We start from the raw sequence: 24,022 nt of genomic DNA on the forward strand, positions 1-24,022 counted from the left end.
ATATATTATAACAAAAAAACAATAATTAATATAAATATACTTGTACCGATACAAGTACACAAGCACATACCTATCAATAGTAGTAGGTGGGTATTCATTATTCTCACTTCAATATATTATTATTAGTACCCGTTTCCATTTTAGTGTATCTATAGAAGATGACAGTGTCAACTAATAAAAAAATTAATTAAATAAGTACATACTACAAAATAAATAATAATAGTTTAGTTTACCGTATAGATATGGCGAGCCTTTCTTCTCGTGAAATACTTCTTCTCATAGCTGTGCTGTGTCACAACTTTTTATTATACGAGTATTTTGTAAAACTGCTTACCTACCGAATGTATTAATAGTATTTACAACAGGTTTTTAGAATACTGCAAATATTCAAATTATTCAAAATATTATGTTTTTGTACTTAATCCTTTACTTAGTAGGTATCTAGGTAATAAGGTTTTTACCCTTTCTTCGTGTATTAACTTATAATCTTTTTTTATTGTATTAATAAATAATAATAGTACAAAACTTAAATCAATTAGAATTTAAATTCAAACTCCATCAAGTACCCTCGGTTGATAGTATTGATGATGGTATACCTACTAATATTTCAATCTATTTTTTAAGAAAGGTGTTTTGAATTCATAACTACCAACTTTTTTTGAATATGTAATTGAATAATATGGTACTGTAGCGGCTAAATAGATAAATTATCAAAATTTTATTGTCAATTAATCGCAACTAATATATTATAACAAAAAAACAATAATTAATATAAATATACTTGTACCGATACAAGTACACAAGCACATACCTATCAATAGTAGTAGGTGGGTATTCATTATTCTCACTTCAATATATTATTATTAGTACCCGTTTCCACTTTAGTGTATCTATAGAAGATGACAGTGTCAACTAATAAAAAAATTAATTAAATAAGTACATACTACAAAATAAATAATAATAGTTTAGTTTACCGTATAGATATGGCGAGCCTTTCTTCTCGTGAAATACTTCTTCTCATAGCTGTGCTGTGTCACAACTTTTTATTATATTTTGTAAAACTGCTTACCTACCGAATGTATTAATAGTATTTACAACAGGTTTTTAGAATACTGCAAATATTCAAATTATTCAAAATATTATGTTTTTGTACTTAATCCTTTACTTAGTAGGTATCTAGGTAATAAGGTTTTTACCCTTTCTTCGTGTATTAACTTATAATCTTTTTTTATTGTATTAATAAATAATAATAGTACAAAACTTAAATCAATTAGAATTTAAATTCAAACTCCATCAAGTACCCTCGGTCGATAGTATTGATGATGATGGTATATAATAGGCTCAACAATAGGTAATTTTCAAAACGCTTTCGATATAAAACAGTCCAGCTCCAAAAGAAGCAATAGTGGGAAAATAAATGTAGGTATAATGCAATATTACGTACTGATTTTATATTGATTTATTTACCCTTGTACGCCACTGTAATGAAAGATAAATACTCTCGCAGCAGGGTGCAGTTTCAAAGAAAGGCGTTTATGAATCCCCTTGAAAACCGTGTTTTCTCTTGGACAGCATTGTCGAAATATTGACGCATTTGAAACGCATTTAAAACGCAATCGGCTCGCAAATAAAACGCAAATAAAACGCAAACGTCGTTTGGCGGATGAATCCGAAACTTTGCTTTGCCGTGTGCGCGCAGCCTAAATGCTGTTCACGCCTCTAGTGCTACGTGTGCATCGCACTGCCACGTCTTGCAGTGTGCTTTGAGCCTAAATCTAAATAAAATTGCACCACAGATAACTGCTTATTGCTTTATCAGTTCGAAAGCTCTGATTAAATCAACTGAAATAATATTTTTTTGATTCAGTATTTTTTTCGTATCTGTTGACACTATCCTTCAAATCTTATGAAACCGGTCGTGTTATTTAAATATATTTAAAAAATCTTAAATGTGTTGTTTTATGACAATGTATACTATTCATACTCATTTAAACACATATTTTTTATCAAATGTAATTTTTAACATCGTTTTTTGTTAAAAATTAAAAGTATATACTGGTAAAAATTTACAATTTTATTATCTAAGTATTTCTTTAAATATCTAGAGAGAATATCGAAAATTTTAAACTAATTTTTTATTAGTCATACACTCAACTTATACTGAATTTGGGATTCGGGATTTGAAGCCGCAACCACGGATTTAGATGTTCTTGTACTGCGGTAGGCGCAAGAGCCACCAATTTACATACTATATTTTTCTAAATGGGTAACGATACCTCACATACGTATATTATGTATGTTTAGGGTTGGCCATTTTGTTTTCAATTTCAAATACGATCAAGACGGGTATTAGTGATAATAAAAAAAATCTGTGACCTTCTCGGTAATTAAAACGGTGTACACCTGTCGAATTTCCATTGTCTTAAGTCACTTTATTCGCAGACCATTCCATCATTGTCCCCCACTGACAGCTGATATATGTACACCTCTTTCACCTCCCCGAACGTCTGCGGGCAACGCCGCAAATATATCTCTTGTCCCGGGAGGTGCGGATGAGACATTGTCACGTTCCGTAGAAGGCATTATTTTGTGAATGCGCTACGCTGCCGTAGCACTTAGGTTTTCTTTCATTCATACCCGGCGTAGACGTCGAACCATTCTTCACACCTTTTACCCTGAATCGCAGGTTACTTTAAATAATTGTGAGGGTGTGTTTCTTGAATAATGCAATGCCAACTTGGCGGTTGAACCCATATCTTGAATGACTTGCTCGTATTTATTATAATTCGGTATATTATCTAGTCTTATTGATTTAGTTTTACTAGAAAATATTTTTACATACATGATAAATTCGCATTCCAAATTATATATATTCAAATTCTAATGGATTTTAGTTTTGTACTATTCCATTTGAGTCGTTTTTTGCGATACGGGTTTCGCCTTTCGCCATCTTCAGGTACTGTGTACACTCACCAAAAAGCAAATAAACACTGACAACGAATACTATTAACTCTATAACAAACCAATACAATAAAGTTTGTAAAAACTCCATTACATACCTATCAAGTCAAGGGTCACAATAAAAAATATAACAAACAAAATATTATAAATAGTTGAAGTGTTTGTAAAAAAACCCTTACCTTATCAATAATAATACACTCGATAAGCGTATAATAAATCGTCAAACCTAATAAAAGATCATTAGATAATTAAACAATAAACATAATACACTCAATAGGTGTAAAATCGTCCATTCTGGGAACAATAGTTACGTATTGAAAATTAATGGAGTTAACTAATTAGATATTATATCTACGATATCAGTACCTTCGGTCAATAGTATTAATATTAGAATATATTTATCATTATCTTAACCACTCTCAATCGACTGCTGGATGAAGGCATTTTCTTTGTGTGATCACTTTTCTCAGTTTTTAGTTTTTGGTTGCTATTTACTTCATCTAAACTTAATTATCACATGGTGCAGCGGAGTCATGACTGCCGATTATGTAAAAAATTTTGGGTTACATGGATGATAACATTTATCCAGAAATTAATTATTCGTCACACGATTTTTTTTACTTCAACAGTTTTTTTAGCGCCTTTGACACATTTATTTACATTTCTAATATGTAAAAATTTTCCTTACGTGTTACGCGTATTTATTCCTCTATACTACGTTGGGTTACTCTTAGTTATATAAGCTTTTTTTAATTTAATGTTTTTGTTTCGAACCCATGCGTTGTATTGAAAAATTTATATACTTACTCAAATATATATGTGTTGCTACATTTCAAAATCAGCCAAGTCCACCTTTAGGTATTTTTGACATTTCTGCATTATCAAAATGTGGAACTTATTAATTTTAAATATTCTATACTCGAAATAATATAAACTTTCACCTTTGTTTTTCTCCTATTCATCTATTATGGACTTGGCTGATTTTGAAATCTAGCGACACATATTTATTAGTAAAAATAAAACAATTTTTTTAATATTTATTTTACACAAGTTGTATTTTGTATTATATTGTAATTAACACAATGTGTTACTATGATAATTTGACCGTTCACATCATTAACAAGACATATATCTTCATCTTTTTCGGAACCCGTGAGTAATAAGCAGCTATCTACGTGTGTATTTATTTCCCCAGTTAAATTTCCCTATAACCTATCACTATATTATCCGGCACTCCTTAACACGCGTTGTAGAATAATCTCATGACACACTTAATTAATTAACGGCTAAAAAAATCCCATAAAAATTTTGTTGATATAACCTTCATTATTTGGACGCATATATGCTCCACTTAGGAGAAATAATGTAATTATTTAGTCATCTCTACTCGGAAAAGGTGGAGATTTCCATTCTCTCAAACCTTCTCTTGACCTTCAACTTAAGCTTTTATCAATAACTCACTGGCATACTGTTTTCTACAACGTAGATCGCTTTTATAGCACCGCTGCAGGGTTAAGGAGAGCCGGCCAGGATGACGTAACCCTTGAGGCTGTGCCACAAGGGTACGAAGTGTTGCACTCATTGGCGGCATCCGAAACACATGTCCCAGCCACGTAAAACGTCTCTTCGTGATTACCTCAATCACCGAAGGCTGCTGTGACTGCTCACGAACACGGGTGTTTGTAACGCGGTCGTACCAATGTAGCCCTAAGATTCGGCGGAGACATCGATTCTCAAAGCTCAAAAGCCGAGACTTTTTAAGCTTAGTAGATGCCATGTCTCGCAGCCATACATGACCACAGGTAGCACGCACGCGTTGAACAAACGACATTTGGTCCTCACAGAATAGAGCTTTAACCTCCATGCGACTCCACGTTGGCTGATTGCATACCCGCAATACCCATGCGGATTCCAAGCTCACTAGAAATACCACCATAGTCGGAAACCGTGGCACCCAAGTATTTGAACCTGGACACCAGCTCGACGGGCAAACCGGAAACCCGCAGAGGAGTGTTGGCGTCAATGCATGCACCACTGCACATAGATTAGGTCTTAGCCGCATTCATATGAAGACCGACACGTTTCGCGTTCACGGCGAGCCTGCTCACGGTTACCTCCAACTGTTCGATCGTCGAGTCAAACACGACTATGCAGATGTATTACGTGCATGGTTGCTACATCAGTCCCGTGCAGCATCGCTTCGGGACAAAGAAGTGTGGCACTAAAATCTTTTCATTCTGACACGTTTATAGCGTCATGGAAGGTGGCCGTGCATAAACCGTGGCTGCATATACATGGCGGGTGGAGATGGGGAAACTCAAATCATTGACCAAATAATATATTTCAGTTAGCCATGTTAATCTCCTTCCAACAGGCATTCTTCGCCACCGTAATATAAAAAAACGGTATGGGATCATTTAATTCCGGTGCGATAAAGATATTAACCATCAAGTGACTGCATTATGCTATCTTTTCGATTAAGTATACCAATCTATATTAATCTGTGGGGATCCGAACGTGAGAGCATTTACATGAATTGCCGTGAAAGCTTTATTTGTTTCATTAAAAAAAATAGCTTATCACTCGATACGTATTCCGTTGTACCAATACAATAAATGATTATTGTAGTGTGTGTTGGTTTATTAGTGCGATTGCGCAGGCTCTCCACCAAGGTCCGTATCGATTTTAAAACTTGCGCGAGCAATCATCCGCCATATTGCCCGACGATTCAGCCCTCCGAACTGTGTGTGCAGTTGACAAAATCTCGCGGACCCGAAAACGAAACTCACCACAAAAGTGAGGACCCAGTGAATAAAAATGGACTCTCAAATGTGTTAGAGTGAAATTGTGTGACTTGTTTGTAATTTAGACCTTGTTTGTGACTCCATCTGTGCGGGTAGAGTCTACGATAGAAGCGAAAGGTCAGTGGGAAATTGAGAAAATTTTCTTTAGCTAATGTTTTCCTCGAGCCAATTATCAAACGTCATACTTACATCCCTAGCTTAATCAATTTATAATCTTAAAAAAAACTACATCAACAAAACAACGTCAAAATAACAACCGTTTAATGATGAATCAATATTGCTGTATTCTGTTTTATACTATCAATGTTGATTCGTATATTTTTACAGTAAATGAAAATATTTCGATCAATAGTTATGATTTATGAAAAACCCCGCTTAATAATAAACATTTTTTATAATATTTATTATTAATATGATGGTTTAATAAACATAAACACGTAATTATTATATACATATCATTATATTCATAGAATAAAACCTCTCAATTTACGCAGAATGTCATATTTAGACAGTTATATTATGGGTTTTTTCATATTCCAAGAAAACCATCGTCATCTCTTTCTGTATGTACTAATAATACATATATATAATTCACTGCTTTTAGTAAAAACGGTCTAATTGTCGATTAGAATTTAAATTAGTTTATAATATTGTGCACTACACAATATTATAAACTATTGTGATTGATGTAAATTTATTGTGATTCTAATAATTCATTGTAGCATTTAATTCTTAATATGTTTTAACCATTACATGTTTAAATATTCCCAGATTCGCACATATATTATGTCAATATTAATAAGATTCTTATGCTCTAATAAAAAGAATAGCTTTTAACTTTTTGCCAAAATTTACATAAGGCTGTAAATTTTTCACTAGTTATACAATACTACTTGCCAAAAATATTAATACTATACACGTTTCCATGTTGTTTTAAAGATTTCTTTTACCTGTATTCTTCTTATTGATAAAAAAGATTATATCTTAATCAATCAGTATGAAAGGGCGGATGATCTGGCAAAGGAATCTTGCCATTCAGGGATGTCATATCAGTGGATACCATAAAACCCTGACTGGATGGAATGAGGCCATAAAGAAAATGTGCCTAAGCACGTGGATAGATTTTCACCAAGGGCATTACTAGAAAAATGGAAATGGAGTGAGTCTATTCTACCATGTTGGTGCCTTGGTTTATAAAGTCTCTTTTGAAGAGGAACGAGCTTAAGCTAATACTGAGGCTAAGAACAGGGCACAAAATGGGCAAAAGGTTTTGATGTCCTCATGGGAAGAAGCAATTCGCAGCTCTGCGATGAATGTGATGTTTTAGAGGACATTGTATATATAGCAGTACAATGCCCTAAATATGAACGTCACAGAGTACAGCTGCGAATTGCGGATTTCTTTGAGAATGTCGACGAATTGAAAGGTTCCCTGGCGGTGGGTAAGACGGAAGAGCTTGACAAAATTGCAAAGTTCTTTAACAGAATCAAAGTGAGGACCTTATCGGCAGATCCCCTTCTATAAGAGAAGAGGCGATATGACAGCGAGTCGCAGTCAAAGCCTCAGTAAAATCATTAAAAAATCAATCATGAATAATAATAATAATAATAACATTTGTATGTTTAAAGTTTCAAGCCATTTCTCCTTATTACCTTTTAAGGGAAAAGTATTATATCAGTAGTAATAGTATAAGTATATAAGTATTATAACACCCACGGTGGCCGCGCGGCTTAAGCGTTGGACTATCACGCCATGAGTCCCAGGTTCGAATCCTGGGTCTGGCAAGTTTTTCAATTTGTGTGTGAGTCAGGGTAGGACCTAATAGGTTGAGCAAGTGGCTGACATCCATTTCTCGTAAAAAACAAAATCTGTTAATACAAACCTCTACTCTGTGGAGGCCCATATGATCCTATTAGGATCGGACATGGTCGGGAAGAAATTATATCAGTAAATATTTTATATAATTTACCTACGAATATAAATCGATGTGTAAGACTTATGTGGTTTAAAAATGGGCTGAATTCTGGTTAACAAGAATAGGAAGGGTGTCAACTGCCATGTCAAGTACGTGATTTATGGAAGATGTGCGCCAAATTACAAAGACGTGACAAAAATACAAACCTCGGAGAAATTTAAAGGCCAAGAATCCACAAATTATTAACTCAAGTCTTCACAAAAGACAAGGCTTTGTTAATAATTCTCAAATAATTAAAATGTTCTTATAGCGCAATTTGATTAAACGGATAAAACAATAATATGGCTCTAAAGTACTTACTGTGAGGTGAAATTAGAGATGTAATCAAAGCTTACGTTTAATAATTAAAATGTTCAAAATGCTAATTTAACTTGTAACCAAATAATTAAAATAACTTTTATAAGCATTATATTATATCAATAGTGAAGGGTGGAGGGTATGCTGTTAAGATCCGTCATAAATAGTACACATTAAATGTTATTACTATTAGTCATACGTATTTGTTTTTATTGAACTATGACTACAATTTACAAATGGTGTTGGTTAGTTTTTTTAAATTAATTAAACCCTGCCTAAACCAAACCAAATAGTTTTGGTATACTTTGGGCGATACGATACAATAAATGTGCACACCTTTTCATTCATACTTATTAGTTACTATTATAGTTATAGTTATAAGAATACTACTTACACATCTTGTTGGTTCGTTTTTTTTTTAATCCATTAAACCCTACCTAAGCCCAACTATAATAGACAAAAATATACAAGATGGCCGCGCGGCTTAAGCGTTAGCCTATTGCGTCGTGGTTCGAATCCTGGGTCTGGCAAGTAGACATATTGTTTTTCAATTTATGTATGAGTCAGAGTATGGACCTAATAAGTTGAGCAAGTGGCTGACATCCATTTCTCATAAAAACAAAATCTGTCAATACAAACCTCCACCCTGTGGAGGCCCATATGATCCTATTAGGATCGGATATGGTCGAAAGAAAAGAAAGAAAGCATCTAAAGTTATGTATGATTTAATTGCATAATTTTATATATTTTATTGATAGATGAGTATTGGTTGACTATTACCTATAATGGCTTGGTTTTCGCAGGGCTTAATTGAATTTAAAAAACTAACCAACACAATCTGTAAATTCTAGTCTTATTTCAATGAAAACAAATACGTATGATTGACAAAGTTAAATATTATGCACTACGTATGGCTGATCTTAACAGCCTACCTCCACCCTTTGCCACTGATATAATATATGTGACGAGCATAGTATGTAACGAGAAAGGTACAGTTAGGTTTTGTACAATGATTCCCCAGTCTTCTCATAATATGTGAAAGTAGAGTGAGTCTATTGGGCAAGCCATGTGTCAACGATAGAAGACTCTCAACAACCAAAGACGGTGCTCTACAATAGACCAGAAATAAAAGGGAGGGTCGGGAGACAGAACAAACCACAGCGTGGAAACATTTCATGGGGGTGACTAAGACCCAGATTCGACTGTAATTCCTGTTGACATTGATGTATTAACATGAATGAAGCATGTAGAGGAAAAATAACCCCTATCAAAATACTTCGTTTTATAAACAATACTGACTGAGAGTCGCTCACTAATAATATTCTTTTATTAGACCTCATGCACATCTATTATCAGTATTGTCGCAATTATTACCGATGGCAGAAACGTACCTTTCGAATAAAAGTATTGATGGTTAGTATCAATATATCGTAGTATCAATACTTTTAATGTAACGAATTGAGTAAATTCGTACAGGGACATTTTGTTAACTCCTTGTCAATAAATGCATGGTGATAATCAGATCAGAATTTAAAGTGGAATATCTCTTCTGCATTCGACACATATACCTGGGCATCCAATGTAAGGCTTTATGATGCTCATGGCCCCCACATCCTGAAGCGGGCCCCCATACATATTAAGGTTAAAGGCAGTGTGATATTCTATACTAGTGTTACCTAAATGGTAGTCCTCTATGGAACCCCAGGGTTCAAGGTAAAATTAAGGGCGGTCCGTGTATTTTTAGCGATTTTTATTGTTTTTAATTACATCCACTTGAATTATTGAGTTGTCGGCACTATATTATGAAGAACTGATCACGACCCCTTCTTATGGTAGTCAATTAACATGCGACCCTTCAATATATTTGACAAATAGACATTTTTATTAGTCTGGAAACACACTAAAAATACTTAAAATAAGTTTCCACAAGTGAACTATCATTTAATTATATCAATCAACACATTGAAAACATCACATAGACACATATTTGTAAATGTTTATATACTTGAAATAGAATAGCGCCGCAGGCGTCTTTTTTACTATTGGAGAAAATTTGTGATGTGTGTTTATCTCACTTAACTGGTCGACCTGCCACGCCGGGCCCTCCCTAAGCCCAGGCCCCCAGGCTAGAGCCCTGTCACCCCCCCCCCCTCCTTGTGGGGGCCATGGTGATACTACATGCTATAATTATTATTAAATTCTGAACATTAGAGGAATGAATCATCAGAACCCTGGATGGTATTAATATGTGACTGTATCTGAGTACGAAGGAGGTTTTAACAACAGACTATATATTATGACAAGACAATAATATTTTCCTCAATAAGAAATAATATTTTCTCTACACAGGAAAATGTAATACAATAATATTGCAGAAAGGAATTATTTTAGTTAGGCAACTTTCGTAGGTAACTCTATGTCCAAGGCTTTAGTGATCTGATACAACTGATCTATGATAGATAACTGCTATTTGGTAGATAACTGCTATTTGGTAGATAGCTGCTATTTGGTAGATAACTGCTATTTGGTAGATAACTGCTATTTGGTAGATAACTGCTATTTGGTAGATAACTGCTATTTGGTAGCTAACCATTTGTAGAAGAAGGCATATTATGTTATATTTTCGTACGTATATGTAATAATATAAAACAGTTCCAACCTCGTAGCTGAAATTCAATGATTTAATCTTACTAACTGGCATTTTTATGTTATTATTTTTTACACCATATAATGATGACATGATAAAGCCTGAAAATGGTCATGTATGAAAATATATACTATATATAATACGAGTCTAAGAACATTTTTCTCTATGTTGAAAAAAAAATACTTTTGACAAAAATGTGTCTTTTTTGTAAGAGTTTAAAAATATTAAAAATACGTCGAAATGTAAATACAAAACGGTTGTGATACAATCTTTAATAATGCCGTTTAAATTAAAAACAAAAACTATTATGGGATTAAATTCTAATCGATTTAAGTTGTGTACTATTCCATTTGGGTCGTTGAATAATTGTAGATCAAAAATTGTTCTAAGCACCATAGAATAGATCGTCACTGTTCTGGCAGAAGACACTAATTCGAAAAAATGACATATTGAGTTAGTACGAAAATATTCCTTATTTTAAACTTTACCGTCTGGAAACCTTCTTAATAAATAAACAGTCTTTATTTTAAAGTCTTCCTTTTTACGATTACTTAATAAACTCACATGATAGACCATTGTTTCAAACTTTTTAACAACTTCAAAGTCAAATTACTCAAAACTAGTATTCTCCAGTTAGTGTGTTCTGCCAGAACAGGGACGAGATACACTTCTACAAATAATTGATTTTGAATGTTGTGTTACAGATATACGTACTTATTTTTATTTTATTTTAATCAAAAGTTATAATAAGTAAAACTGAAGGACATAATATTATATACTTACTTATTCTGCACATTCTAGTGTAAGCCATTCATAATCGCTGTTTTGGAAGTTCTTCCCTAAAACCCAACGAAAGTCAATTCCTAGTTTGTTATGCCATGGCATGGCGGATGATGAATGGAAATCATACATATAATATGTGTCTAGGTCGTAAACTTTAGGTGTTTAAACTTTTATTGCACTGATATCGTATTCTCTTTTCCAATCATCCGTTCACGTATCTGCCTATTCAAAGCAGATTCAGAAAATTGTCTACATGACTGAATATAAAATGACACATTAAATTAGACGTTATTCTACAATACTGAATTAAACATCGACTTCTCATAATATATCAGTAGAGAAGGTTGGAGGTAGGCTGTTAAGATCCGCCATAAATAGTGCACATTAAACTTTGTTAATCATACGTATTTGTTTTTATCGAACTAAGACTACAATTTACAGATGGTGTTGGTTAGTTTTTAAAAATAAATTTAAACCCTGCTCAAACCAAACAATAATGGTTTTGTCTTCATACTCATTTGTTTTTGTTGGATTAAGAATACATATTACACATATTGTTGGTTAATTTTTTTAATTCATTAAGCCCTGCCTAAACCAAACGATTATAGATAAAAAATATTATTCTATCTATAAAATATCCAACGTTACGTATGATTCAATTGCATAGTTCTCGATATTTTATAGATAGACGAGTATTTTTTTACTATTATCTATTATGACTTGGTTTTCGCAGGGTTTTAATTGAATTTTAAAAACTGACCAACAACATCTGTAAATTGTAGTAGTATTTCAATGAAAACAAATACGTATGACTGACAATGTTTAATATGCACTATTTATGGTGGATCTTAACACCCTACCTCCACCCTTCGCCACTGCCATATATATACTGGTGGAAAACTATTTAGAAATAGGTATATCCATATAATTTTTGACGTCAGTTGTATTTTATTATTAGGGTTATCTTTTCTAAATATGCAATTTCTAAATCTATGGTATCTATTATCATAATATTATAACTTTAGTAGAATCCCAAAATCAAAATTCAATAAACAATAAGTCAGCAATGGTCAAATACGCAAAAAAAACTTATGGAACTTAAATATATAAAAATGAAAATTAACAGAATGGTACTACGACTAATAATTAAAATATATATATGGCATTTTGCTTCGATGATTCATTTATAGCAAGTATAATACTATTAACACCAGCTGAGTCTGTCAAAATCGGCAATAATTTAAACACAGCCTATGTTGCACACAATCGATAAATTATGACTAAATTTGATAATAATTCCTGATAGGTACTTAAATTTGTTGTAAGCAATATTATTTAGATAAACAATCACGTAAATAATATAAAGTAGTATGCCAAAGATGTCCGTCATCTTTTAATGCGATATCATACATTATATTTTTTTATGTCTAGCAATTCAACCACACTGAAAAAATCGCCGCCAAGTCCATATGATTCTGACATATTTTATCGCGGTTTCCATAATAATTAATATTAACTTAGTAGGTATTTATATTTTATTAAATCATTAGAAACGGTGTTGGTATATTTTGTTTTTAGTGGTACCGCTTAAGATGAATGCTCTATGCTCTGCTTACCAGAGGCACATAGTAGAAAAATAGGAAGCTTGTAAGTTGTTTACAATTTACTTATAATTTACATTAAAAAGTGTTATAATTAATTAAAATTCAAATTTAAAAATCAAAGATAAACGGTAAATTAAGTTTTCCAATATGTTCCAAAAATATTTTTGAATACCTTAAAAAGTAAGATGTGCAGGCACGCTAATAATGTAATGCTTACAGTGTATTTAGAAAGCGCATGTTATATCGCCTTGTCTCACTCAGTGCCTATTACACTCTTTTATTATCTACCCAAACTATCGAAGGTGGTAGGCCATAATATCATAATGGTGTTTAGTGTAAAATTTGGTTATTTATGGGGTTAGATTAAATCACAAAAGTGTCATTAAACTTAAATTTGAGATTATTTTCACGGATCATGGAGACTTAAATGATAATATTGACATGTTTTCGTTTTTACCATAATATGTGTACAAAAACAATGGAAGCTATGCATTGCAAATTATGCAACTGTCGTTTGGCAAAATTAGTACTATGTTATTCAGTTGTGCGGTCATTTAAATTTGATATTTAAATATTATGCAATCAATCCGACCATGCCCGATCCTAATGGGATCATATGGGCTTCCACGGAGTGGAGGTTTGTATTAACAGATTTTGTTTTTACGAGAAATGGATATCAGCCACTTGCTCAACCTATTATGTCCATACGCTAACTCATACACAAATTGAAAAACAATATATTTTGTACTTGCCAGACTCAGGATTCGAACCTGGGACCCACTATGCTATAGGCCGACGTTTAAACCGCGCGGCTATCGTGGGTGTATATTATAATCTATAAATATAAATATTATAATCATTTATAAATGATTGGTTGTTTTTTTCGATGTAATTCATATTTTCTTTTAGTATAATAAAGATTTGTTAATATTTCGGCAAATAGTATAATAGTATACTCATTATCTACAGGCTCTGGATGATTTGTTTTTATTCAGTGATGAGTCTTTTTTTATTTCCAAAGCAGTGAATCAAAAAATACAGTTATTCTATGACGAAATATATATTATGACGAAACCAAAAGATTCTTTTCTCAAATTTGTCTCCTGTAAAGTTTTATATGTTGATAATCTCGGTACGTTGTACACATTATTGTGGTACTTTTAAAAACATAATAATATACTCTACTATATTATTATATTTTTAAATGACAACCATAGTGGGTTTTAAGCTTGATATATTTTATTAACTAAAAGGTCACGCTTGGTCTCAAAAGAGGTCGACGAAGTGCTCTCAATAGCAAAGCAGAAAGAGGTTGAACATCAAATTTGATGTTCATCCTACGGTCTCACGAAATGACGTGTGCAGTCATAGTATGAAACGCTTCCTCTATATAGTCTATATCGCACCACCGCAACTAAACTGCCACAATCCAAATACGTCAAACAGAGATAATCATATTTTTTTTAAAGTTTTTATCTTTCAAATGTTGTACCGTATTTTATAAATATATTTAGATATTGAACGATTTTTTTTACTTGCATTTGATGACTTAGAGATATGAAAATTTCACTACATGTACTATGAATGATAGACTATGAAACGTAGTACTTAACTCAAAACACGTAATTTTGGACTTGTGGCAATTTAGTTGCAGGGGTGCGATATATGTTTGAAATCAAATAAATTGCACTAGGTATATATTATTATATTATACAAAATATAATTTTTTTAAGAATAAAGAAATTGATAGTTTGGATATATAAGCTGTCACAATTTTGCAAATTGGTAATATGTGTTGAAAAAATCAGATGCTTTTTTATTATAAGAAATAAAATTATTGTTTTATTTGAATAACAATGTAATTTTCTATCTGTATACTTTTTGACATTTGAATTTTAAATAATTAAATAATATTTTAAAATATTTTTTAAACTACATTTCCTAATTATACAAACACAATGCAATAATAATTGTAAAAAAAACAATCTTTTTACATTTAAATACATGACGGCAACCCTTCAATGTAGGTAGGTACCTACATAATATTAGTTTTCTAATTAATCACATTCAATGTTTAATATTATTATGAATAAACAGTCACACGTGTGAATAAATACATAGATTAAGTATACTTTGTCCACTGCATAAAATTGTAAGTTTTGAAATAAAATTTCGTTTACCCAAAAATATAAAGAATAATACAGTTTCTTGCTGAAAGGCAACGCCATACAATTAAGGGTTAACAGCATATAAAATAAATGACAATGTATCTCATCTGTAGAGTTGGTATTTTTGTAGTTAAACCGTATCACCATAAAAGCAAGAGATATCATGTGTGATTTAGAACGTTGGGGGCACTTACAAAAATGGTGAGACGGTCCTTAAAATATTCGAGAAGAAAATCCTAAGATGAATTTTGGAAACATAAGAAATTAGCATCAAGCGGCCTTTTACAACTCATTCGTTTATTAATTTTGAAGCTCTTACAATTTTAATGTGAAGAAAATTCAATCCCGAAAATTTATAATAAAAGCCTGAGTTGAGGTGACTTCACTACGTTAATAAAGACGCTACCATACTTTGACTTTAAAACCGGAATACAATAACTCAAAGGCGGCCAAGATTCACACAGAATTGTGGACAGTGATAAAGTAAATGCCAAAACAGTTGTATGTAGACAATGACATTAATATGGACGAATCATCTGGAAAAGAAAATGACACTCACTTTATTGTCGGGTCTGCCGAATGGCATAATCTGTTCTAACGCCATTACAATAAAGGTGATAGTGCTTTAAATTCCTGATGCTTTTTGTTGGGTCTGCCGAATGGTTCGGTTCGAACGGGTTCGCTCAAATGAACATTTACATTAGAAACACTGTTCTAACGCCATTACAATAAAGGTCATATTGCTATAAATTCCCGATGCGTGATATCGCATAATGGAAATTGCGTGACGTCTACCTATACATGCGAATGCTCGAATTATGTAGATAAGACAATAATATATTGTCTTTGGCAATATTTTAGTTGTCACCGTACGTACCTACTGTCTTCCACTAGCGTACTTAATATTGAGTACCTATTTATCATTTCAAAATATTACATACGACAATTTTTTCCCTGTAGGTTAGAATTTCTATACACTCATATAATGGGTATTTATTTTATTTAAAAACATTTTATTATCAATACATCAAAATTTAAATTTATTCTCTGTTTTCATGTTCGCAAATTCACTACTAATCTTTTAAGTTTATTTTCCTGTGTTTTTTTATGTTTTATATAGCTTATATAGTTTATAGTATATATAGTTTATATAACAGAATAGCAAGATTATTCAGCCTGGTTTGTCTAATTGAATTTATTTTATAATCGTTTGTTTTTTAATGTACTAAATTTTCATTGAAAACTGGCCATAGTTACCAGTAATGTGTAATTAAATAACATTAAAAAGAACATATTTATAATATACATAAGTATATTACTACCGAGTGATTCAGAGCATAATAAGTAAATACTAACCATATATTTAGTATTTGTTTTTAATGATTAAGTTACGTGAATAAACCGTGCTTTAAAATTTTGAGTGAGAAAACAGAAAAGTGAATTTATCCAAGAGCAGATTATATTTTGTAATATTTTTGAATAATTATCAATTTTACTTATCAGTTTATATAAAATTACACTAAATTAAATATTGTATTTTTTATTCGGAGCCCTCTTTTTTATACATGTGTTGGATTTAGATTGATTTCAATCAATGTTATTTATGTGTCGCTAGATTTCAAAATCAGCCAAGTCCATAATAGATGAATAGAATAAAAACAGATTTTTGTTTTCTCAAATACAGTCACAAGGGTGAAAGTTTATATTATTTCGAGTATACGATATTTAAAATGAATAAATTCGACATTTTGTTAAGCAGAAATGTTAGAAAGTAGTAGTTTGCTGAGCAATTCACAAAAAAAGTCAATTATACCTAAACGTGGACTTGGCTGATTTTGACGACACATATCATCAAAACGTATATTTATATCAAATATTGATTACAATCAACCAGACTAGTAAATTGAGTAAAGTCGGTTTAAAAAAACTTATGACTCCGTGGTAAATTTAGAATCTCGAATTATTTTGATGGCGGCAATTGATTTCCATTACCGATAGCGTGCACTTGTAATATTATAGAAACACTAAACTTGGTTGGTCTCTTTGGCAATGTGTTCCATCGTATTCAAATTTTTTTGATTCAAGATGATAATTCAGAAAAAAGGACAACACAACACGGCGAAGATTAGTAATAATTATAGCTCGAATTTATTTTTTTCATTTTTCTTAATTCGTACACTTTTGTATTAAATATTTATTCAGTTTATATAGCTCTGATTCAACGCCCCCTATCTGTCTGGTCCCCAAAGCTTTGCAGACACATGTGACGATGTAACTACGTCACTACTATATTCTCCTTCACAAAGACAATTCAGAAGTGGTAAAATGTACTGTTAGGTGTATGAATGCAAACGCTGCTCAAAGATAACCAAAATACCACTGTAATAGTATAACTATGAAAGTTTGAGACAATTCAGCTGAGTTTGAAATCTATCGTCATGTATGTATGTGACGTTTCTTGCCTATATGACTATTTGGTTTACGATTCATTTATGTACTTCAAATATTGTATTAATATATTTTAAGATGTTTATAAATTCTGCATGATATTCTTTCAAATTATTGTAGAAATAGATAATAACTATACTAATTCTGATAATTAATTTGTTTAATATTATACTATTTCTTGAATTTATATCATCAACAAGGGTATAATCATACCAAATTTTTACGATATGATGAAAAATTTTAACCAGATTTTATTTTTATGTTTGTTAAACTTTTTTGCAAAACGAAACCGGTGGGTTACAATATAATTTGTGGAACCAATACATAAAATTAAAATAACTATGATAATAATTGTTATTGTTTGTAATTTATTTGTCACGCCTTTCAATCGACAATTATATCATAACGTTTCAAACTGATTTCTGCTACTTGCATCAAATTTAATCACTGCCCTCTATATTGCATAATATTGCATTATTATTATAAAAACCATTATTTTTATATTGTACTTCACGGGAAAAAAATACTTTTAATATTTTTTTTTATTTGGATACTTACTTCACATAATTTTAATAAATACTTAGACCGTTTTTCATAAAACAAAACATATTGGTCACCAAAAACAATGCTTGAAATATGTATTATAAATAAAACACAATTTGTATTTAGTACTTTTTTACATAATTTACTGCATCTTTCCTTTTATTATTACAACAGACCATGACACCTAATGTAAGTAGTGTAGTGAAACAATAGTGTATTTAGTAATACAAGAGAAACAATCACAAACAACCAGTTACCAACAATATTGTGACCCCATCAAGATGAAACTCGGGATCGCCGGATGAAAGGACAGCGCCTTACGCACTGGACTATCACGGTTAATTTTCGACTGGTTTCGTCATCTTCAACAATATATACTTACTAAGCATAAAAATACAATCTCGTCTCCCGGCAGACATCCCAAACGACGAATTCTAGACATAACTCTGTATACTAGTTGGTAGTAGAATGAATAATAAGACAAATAATTTATGTATTCAAAACAGTAAATAATTAATTTTATTGTGAATACCAAAGATGATCATAATATAGGTACTGCCGACTAAAGAAAGTTGTTTATTATAAATCACGTGGATATTTATATTCTCATCGAATAAAAATAATTTAAAACAATTTAAAATTAAAACAAAAATCACACTATTTGGGGGAAAAAATATTGAATAACAAAAATATAATTATTTTGATTTTCCGTGAATACTTACGATATTTTTTTCTGTGAAATATTTTTTAAACCCCATGTAAAGTTAAATATAAGAAATTCCCGTTGAAATATTGAGGAACGAAATCTTTTTTGCCTATTACATAGTAATAATATTGAACTATCTAGGTCAGAGGTCGGGAACGTGGCGTCCGTGGAAGTTTTTCGACGTGTCCTCACTGAACTCGGAAACTTTATTCTCAAATGACCAAATTATGGGAAAATTTAACAGTCATAAGACTTCATGCAGCCCCTTCAAAAGCTTGTAAATTCTGATTAAAAGTAATATACACTCAAACTTAGATACCTACTTACATTTATTCAACGGGTGTTAAAATGACACATAATGATTTTTAAGAAATGCTGATTTTTTGGTATAGACGAAGGTGGAGGAGATAAAGGTCGTTGTTGATAATTCAATTCAAATTTATTTATTTTACATTTATATCTAATGAACATAACAAATTATAAATTCAAACATTCACGGCATGTCATAAAATACGTGTAACTACAATAATACAAATAATACAATTAGTAATATAATAAGAAATAAAATAAAATAACAAAAATAAAAGTAGATGGAAGCACACAGAGTGAACTATTAGTAGACCCTATCTTAAAAACTTATAAAACAACGTCCACCTAAATTCACCCTCACGTAAGTGGAATATATCAATATCCGAAGCGATTTCACTAATAGTTAATGCTCTAACAATTAGCATCACTAATGACAGGTTAGTTCTGCAACTTGGGAGAACAAACAATGGATGCCCTCGATTCCTAAGGTAATTATCAGAGACACAGAGGCGAACACCACCAAGAATGGCAGAGTTCACATTTACGTGGCGAATAAGTCAGAAAAAATATGTAGCTATATAAAGATCCCTCTAAGTTTTAAGCTATAGTATGTAAGCATATCTAAGAGATAGTCCATCCATACATCCGAAAGTAAAGGAGTCTCAAAAATTTCTTTTGGACTCTCTCCACTATAAGGCCGTATTTCAATTGATGCGGGGCCCAAACGATAGACCCACTCTCAAGTCTACTTCTAACTAAGGAGTTATAGAGAATTTTTAGTACCGTAAAAAGTAATATATTCTTAAAATAGAAGTAGATTACAGCTGGCTCATTTGTTTTAAATGAATCCAGAATAAGAAGATCCTAATAGGTTGTTCTAAAAGACTTACAACACCTAAGAACCTTCTAAAATCGGCAAACATTCACACCGGATAGTAGAAACAATCCAAATCACGGGCTGATTTTTGCTCGGTTAGTTAGTTGGTACATATAGAGGGGTGGCAAAAACAACTTGTTATTTTTTTAAATCATTTTAACATTTTAGACAATATATTAGAGCAATTAAACTAACTTATATTCAATTGTGGTCAATGTTGTTGCGTAAATATTGTTCAATTCATAATAATTTGGGAAATAACCTTTTGACTCGGCAATTTGTTGCGGGTATACGGAGAATGACAATTCTCAAAGCGATTTGGACGTTTGATAAACATACTTAAAGTTGGGCCCCCATTTTCTAGAGGTACACATTTTACTGTATTTTACAACGTCTTTATTAGCTCGTATTCTTATTTGTCCAGTGGTTGTTTATCCAGTACAAATCTTGCAATCGATTTTTAACTAACTTCCCGACCAGCTAGACATTTAAAACTTTTAGAATGTATCAGAACACGATGCCAATGTATTCTTTTAATACTTTTAGCCATCTTTAAATAGAATTGAATCAATTTTCAGTTAATTCTGTTTTTCATGAAAAGTTATTTCGGAAGAAATCCGTAATTCAATCCACTATTATTGGTTGCTAAGTGGGTGGTCCTAGCAACTTAATTATTAATATATACGTGCGTTACTATGGAAATCAATATGACATTTCAGTATTCTATATTTGTTTGTTTTTTTGTTTTTTATTTACTTCATATCAAGTACAAGTTTGAGCATATTGAGCGTAATAATTCAACAGAAAATTTTAAAACGTTGTATATAAAAAGTTCTTTTTATTTTGTAATTATTTAACTTTTTCGTATCGCCCATAATTAATTCGTCAATTTGTTTAAATACATCGATTTACTCATGAATATCTATTTATTTTGACTCCTAAAAATTTGCAGCTCTAAGGTATAGCCCCTTTAACCTTGCTGTAAAACCAACCCCGATTATGATAAAACTAGTGGTTTACTAAAAAAGTGAACTGGAAAAAAAATCAGTAAAATAAATGCGTTTTTTTACCAAGTAAATATTATGACCTGTACACAAAATTAAGATTGCAATTTCCTCTCTTTCCAGAAAAATGGCGCCGAATTTATCTTTCGTGCTCCGCCCGCGGCGAGATGCGGCCTCAACAGCGGAGGAGGCGGTCGCCGAGGCTGCCTCCGAGGGACCCCTAGAGGATGTGCCCTCCTCCGAAACCACGGAGGTCGCTTACCATCTGAACATCTTCAAGGACCATAGTAAACATAATCACACCACCACCACCATGGCGCCTTTATTGGGTATGAACTTCATTACTAAATTTATTTCATGATTTACTATTACAACTAAATATCAACATCTATTTAAATTTCTTTTATTCTACGAATAATTCACAAGATTTAAAAATGTACCATTCTAATTATTGAACATACATAATTTTGAAAAACACTTTGAGAAAATATATTATAACCAATAGAAAAAATCTTTTTGAAAAAAGTAAGACACCCGGCAGGAATTGAACCTGCATCTCTTGGGTTTATATTCTTATTCTTCTATGCTACAAGGTGACATACTAATTACGACAAACTTTAACTATTGACCTTTAATAACTGCTCATCAGCGCTCTTCCAAATCAAGCTACTATTGGCAATCGGTTTTTGTTTATTAAATCAAAGTAGGTACCTACTACTTTAATTACTAACCGACGTCATGGATCTCTCCAGTATTTTATGATGTAACTTACGTAGCATTGTGTAAACTTTTTTTCAAAATTATGTATGATCTACATTCTACATCTATGTTTGCTATAATTTTCAAATTTCATACTTATATATGGTTTGAAAAGTGTATATTGGAATTAAAAATAAAAATCCTGTCATAAATACCTAACGAAAATTCGGTGAGTCACAGTGTCAGGACTTTCACAAGAATTCTCTTAAATTTGTGAAAAAATACAATTTGAAACCTTTTTTGCAAAATAGTAAAAAATATATAAACGTAATCTATAAAATAAAGCATTTTTCAGTGTAGGCTCATTAGAGATACCAAATCAAATTTCTTCAAATTACTCAGGTCAGGTTCCATACTAGGCGATTATTTAACCCTACCTTATTAGGAAAAATATTTTTTAAATGCTTATTAACGTATTTAAATAATAACTTCATAATTCTAAATTCTACAAAAATGATACAATTTGCGAACGACATCTGTCTGTTGGTATATATTATAAATGTATTCGTGTCCGAAAACTTGTACGTATGTAGGTCGCCGTATCACACTTCACCGTGAAATTTTGTATTGGAAATATACGGCCGTATATTAAAGAGCGTCCAACCTATAAGGGTCGTATAGTACTACTTTGTTTTCCCACCACCACCCGTCATGTATGTACAGCCGTGGATATGCAGGGCCGCCTTCCATGACGCTATAAACGTGTCTGAAAGAGGTGATTTTAAGTGCTCATTCCGTCCCGAAATGGAGCCGCACAGGACTGATGCTACAACCATACACCGTAGTGCTTAAAGAAGAAAGTTAAGAAAGGAAGAAAACTAATCTTTTTGGACTGGCTCTGCTGTCCGCTGACGTTAAGCGCGCTGACATAAAATGCATGTCAGGGCATATATACAATAACAATACAAAAATACAAAAACAATAAAACACAGTTCTTATCGACTTACAATTTGCAGGAAGCCAGCAGCAAACAAATTTTGAAAATCGCCGATATACTGGATTATTTGTGAGGTTACGTTAGGTTTTCATTCTTGAATTTTGCCAATATCAGTTATGAAAATTGAATTAATGTTCACATTGAATGTAATAAAATATAGTATACGGTCATCTCTTTCCATTAAGAAAGCTCATGGCGAACTTTGCCACGGCGAAATGTTTTACGTACAATTTACATGTAATCAAATTTATTACCACTTTGCTTTACTAGACGGAAATGTAGCTAGAGTCTGTATTCTATAAACTGGCGTACACGTCACACGGAAAGCATTATGCCATCGCGTTCAACTGTTGCAAGTTTTCAATGGGAGGGAACGAGATGGGTGCTGAAGCGGGGGGGAAACCGGCACGCCAGCTTATAGAAGATAGACTATCAATAATTGTCACCACCAACACAATCCAACAAAGGCTTCAACTAATTTGGTGTATTTCACGCACTTGACTATTGAAATTCACCGGCTCAATTATGAAAAAATCAGTCTCACAACTTGGTTTTAATATTGATTAATATTATTTTATTACAGATAAAGAAGAGTTGGGAGGAATTGCGGAAACGACTGTGAAATCGGAAACAGAGAAGGCTGCTGAGCAAGCTGTAGAAATTGCACACAAAATTGCAACGGGGATGGGAATCCCAATGTGGGGTTTGGTTGCTATTATAATAGGTATTTGAACTTTATAATACTTTTGTTCTTTATTATTTTATTTAAACGCACAGGAAAAAAAATAGGTTATGATATAACATAAATTTAATACAATAGTAAAGGATTGTAATGTGATTACTTCCACCAAGGATCGCCACACTTTCTCAGGTACATTCTCTGTACCCAGATACGCTGGCCTAAGGCTATCACCACCAGTAAGTGGAATGCTCACCTACGCTCGTGGTCATGCCCCCCACATCCTAAGTCAGACCCCCAGGCTAGGATCTTTGTTGCCCCCTCCCGTACCTATCGCTAAAGATAAAGGCAGTGTGACGCTCTATAATAGCGTTTTCCGAATGGTGTACGCGGTAAAATTAATGTGTTTTTTTTGTATCTGTATTTTAATACATCCATTTGAATTATGGAGTTTTTGAGTATGGATACACAATTAAATATTGTATCGTACAACCACATAATTTTAAATAATAATATTTTTG

The 24,022-nt window shown here is 32.2% G+C and overlaps 1 protein-coding gene across 7 annotated transcripts in view; it reads left to right on the forward strand.

The window, feature by feature from the left end:
* The window catches only part of Syt1 (Synaptotagmin 1), a 108,314-nt gene that overhangs the window by 50,304 nt on the left and 33,988 nt on the right, over positions 1 to 24,022 (forward strand). For 4 of the 7 annotated variants that reach the window (XM_085957891.1, XM_085957926.1, XM_085957873.1 and 1 more), the window contains exons 2-3: positions 21,250 to 21,455; positions 23,406 to 23,546. In XM_085957891.1, coding sequence (XP_085814017.1) covers positions 21,254 to 21,455; positions 23,406 to 23,546 — 343 coding nt within the window. In that variant the 5' untranslated portion in view covers positions 21,250 to 21,253. Of the gene's footprint in view, positions 1 to 5,663; positions 5,883 to 21,249; positions 21,456 to 23,405; positions 23,547 to 24,022 lie in introns of those variants that run through there. The other 3 variants (XM_085957882.1, XM_085957900.1, XM_085957916.1) reach the window with 2 other exon arrangements.

This window comes from Rhyacophila brunnea, unplaced genomic scaffold (genome assembly GCF_057557595.1).
Source record: "Rhyacophila brunnea isolate RB1 unplaced genomic scaffold, BYU_Rbru_1.0 scaffold_11, whole genome shotgun sequence".
Classification (NCBI taxonomy): domain Eukaryota; kingdom Metazoa; phylum Arthropoda; class Insecta; order Trichoptera; family Rhyacophilidae; genus Rhyacophila; species Rhyacophila brunnea.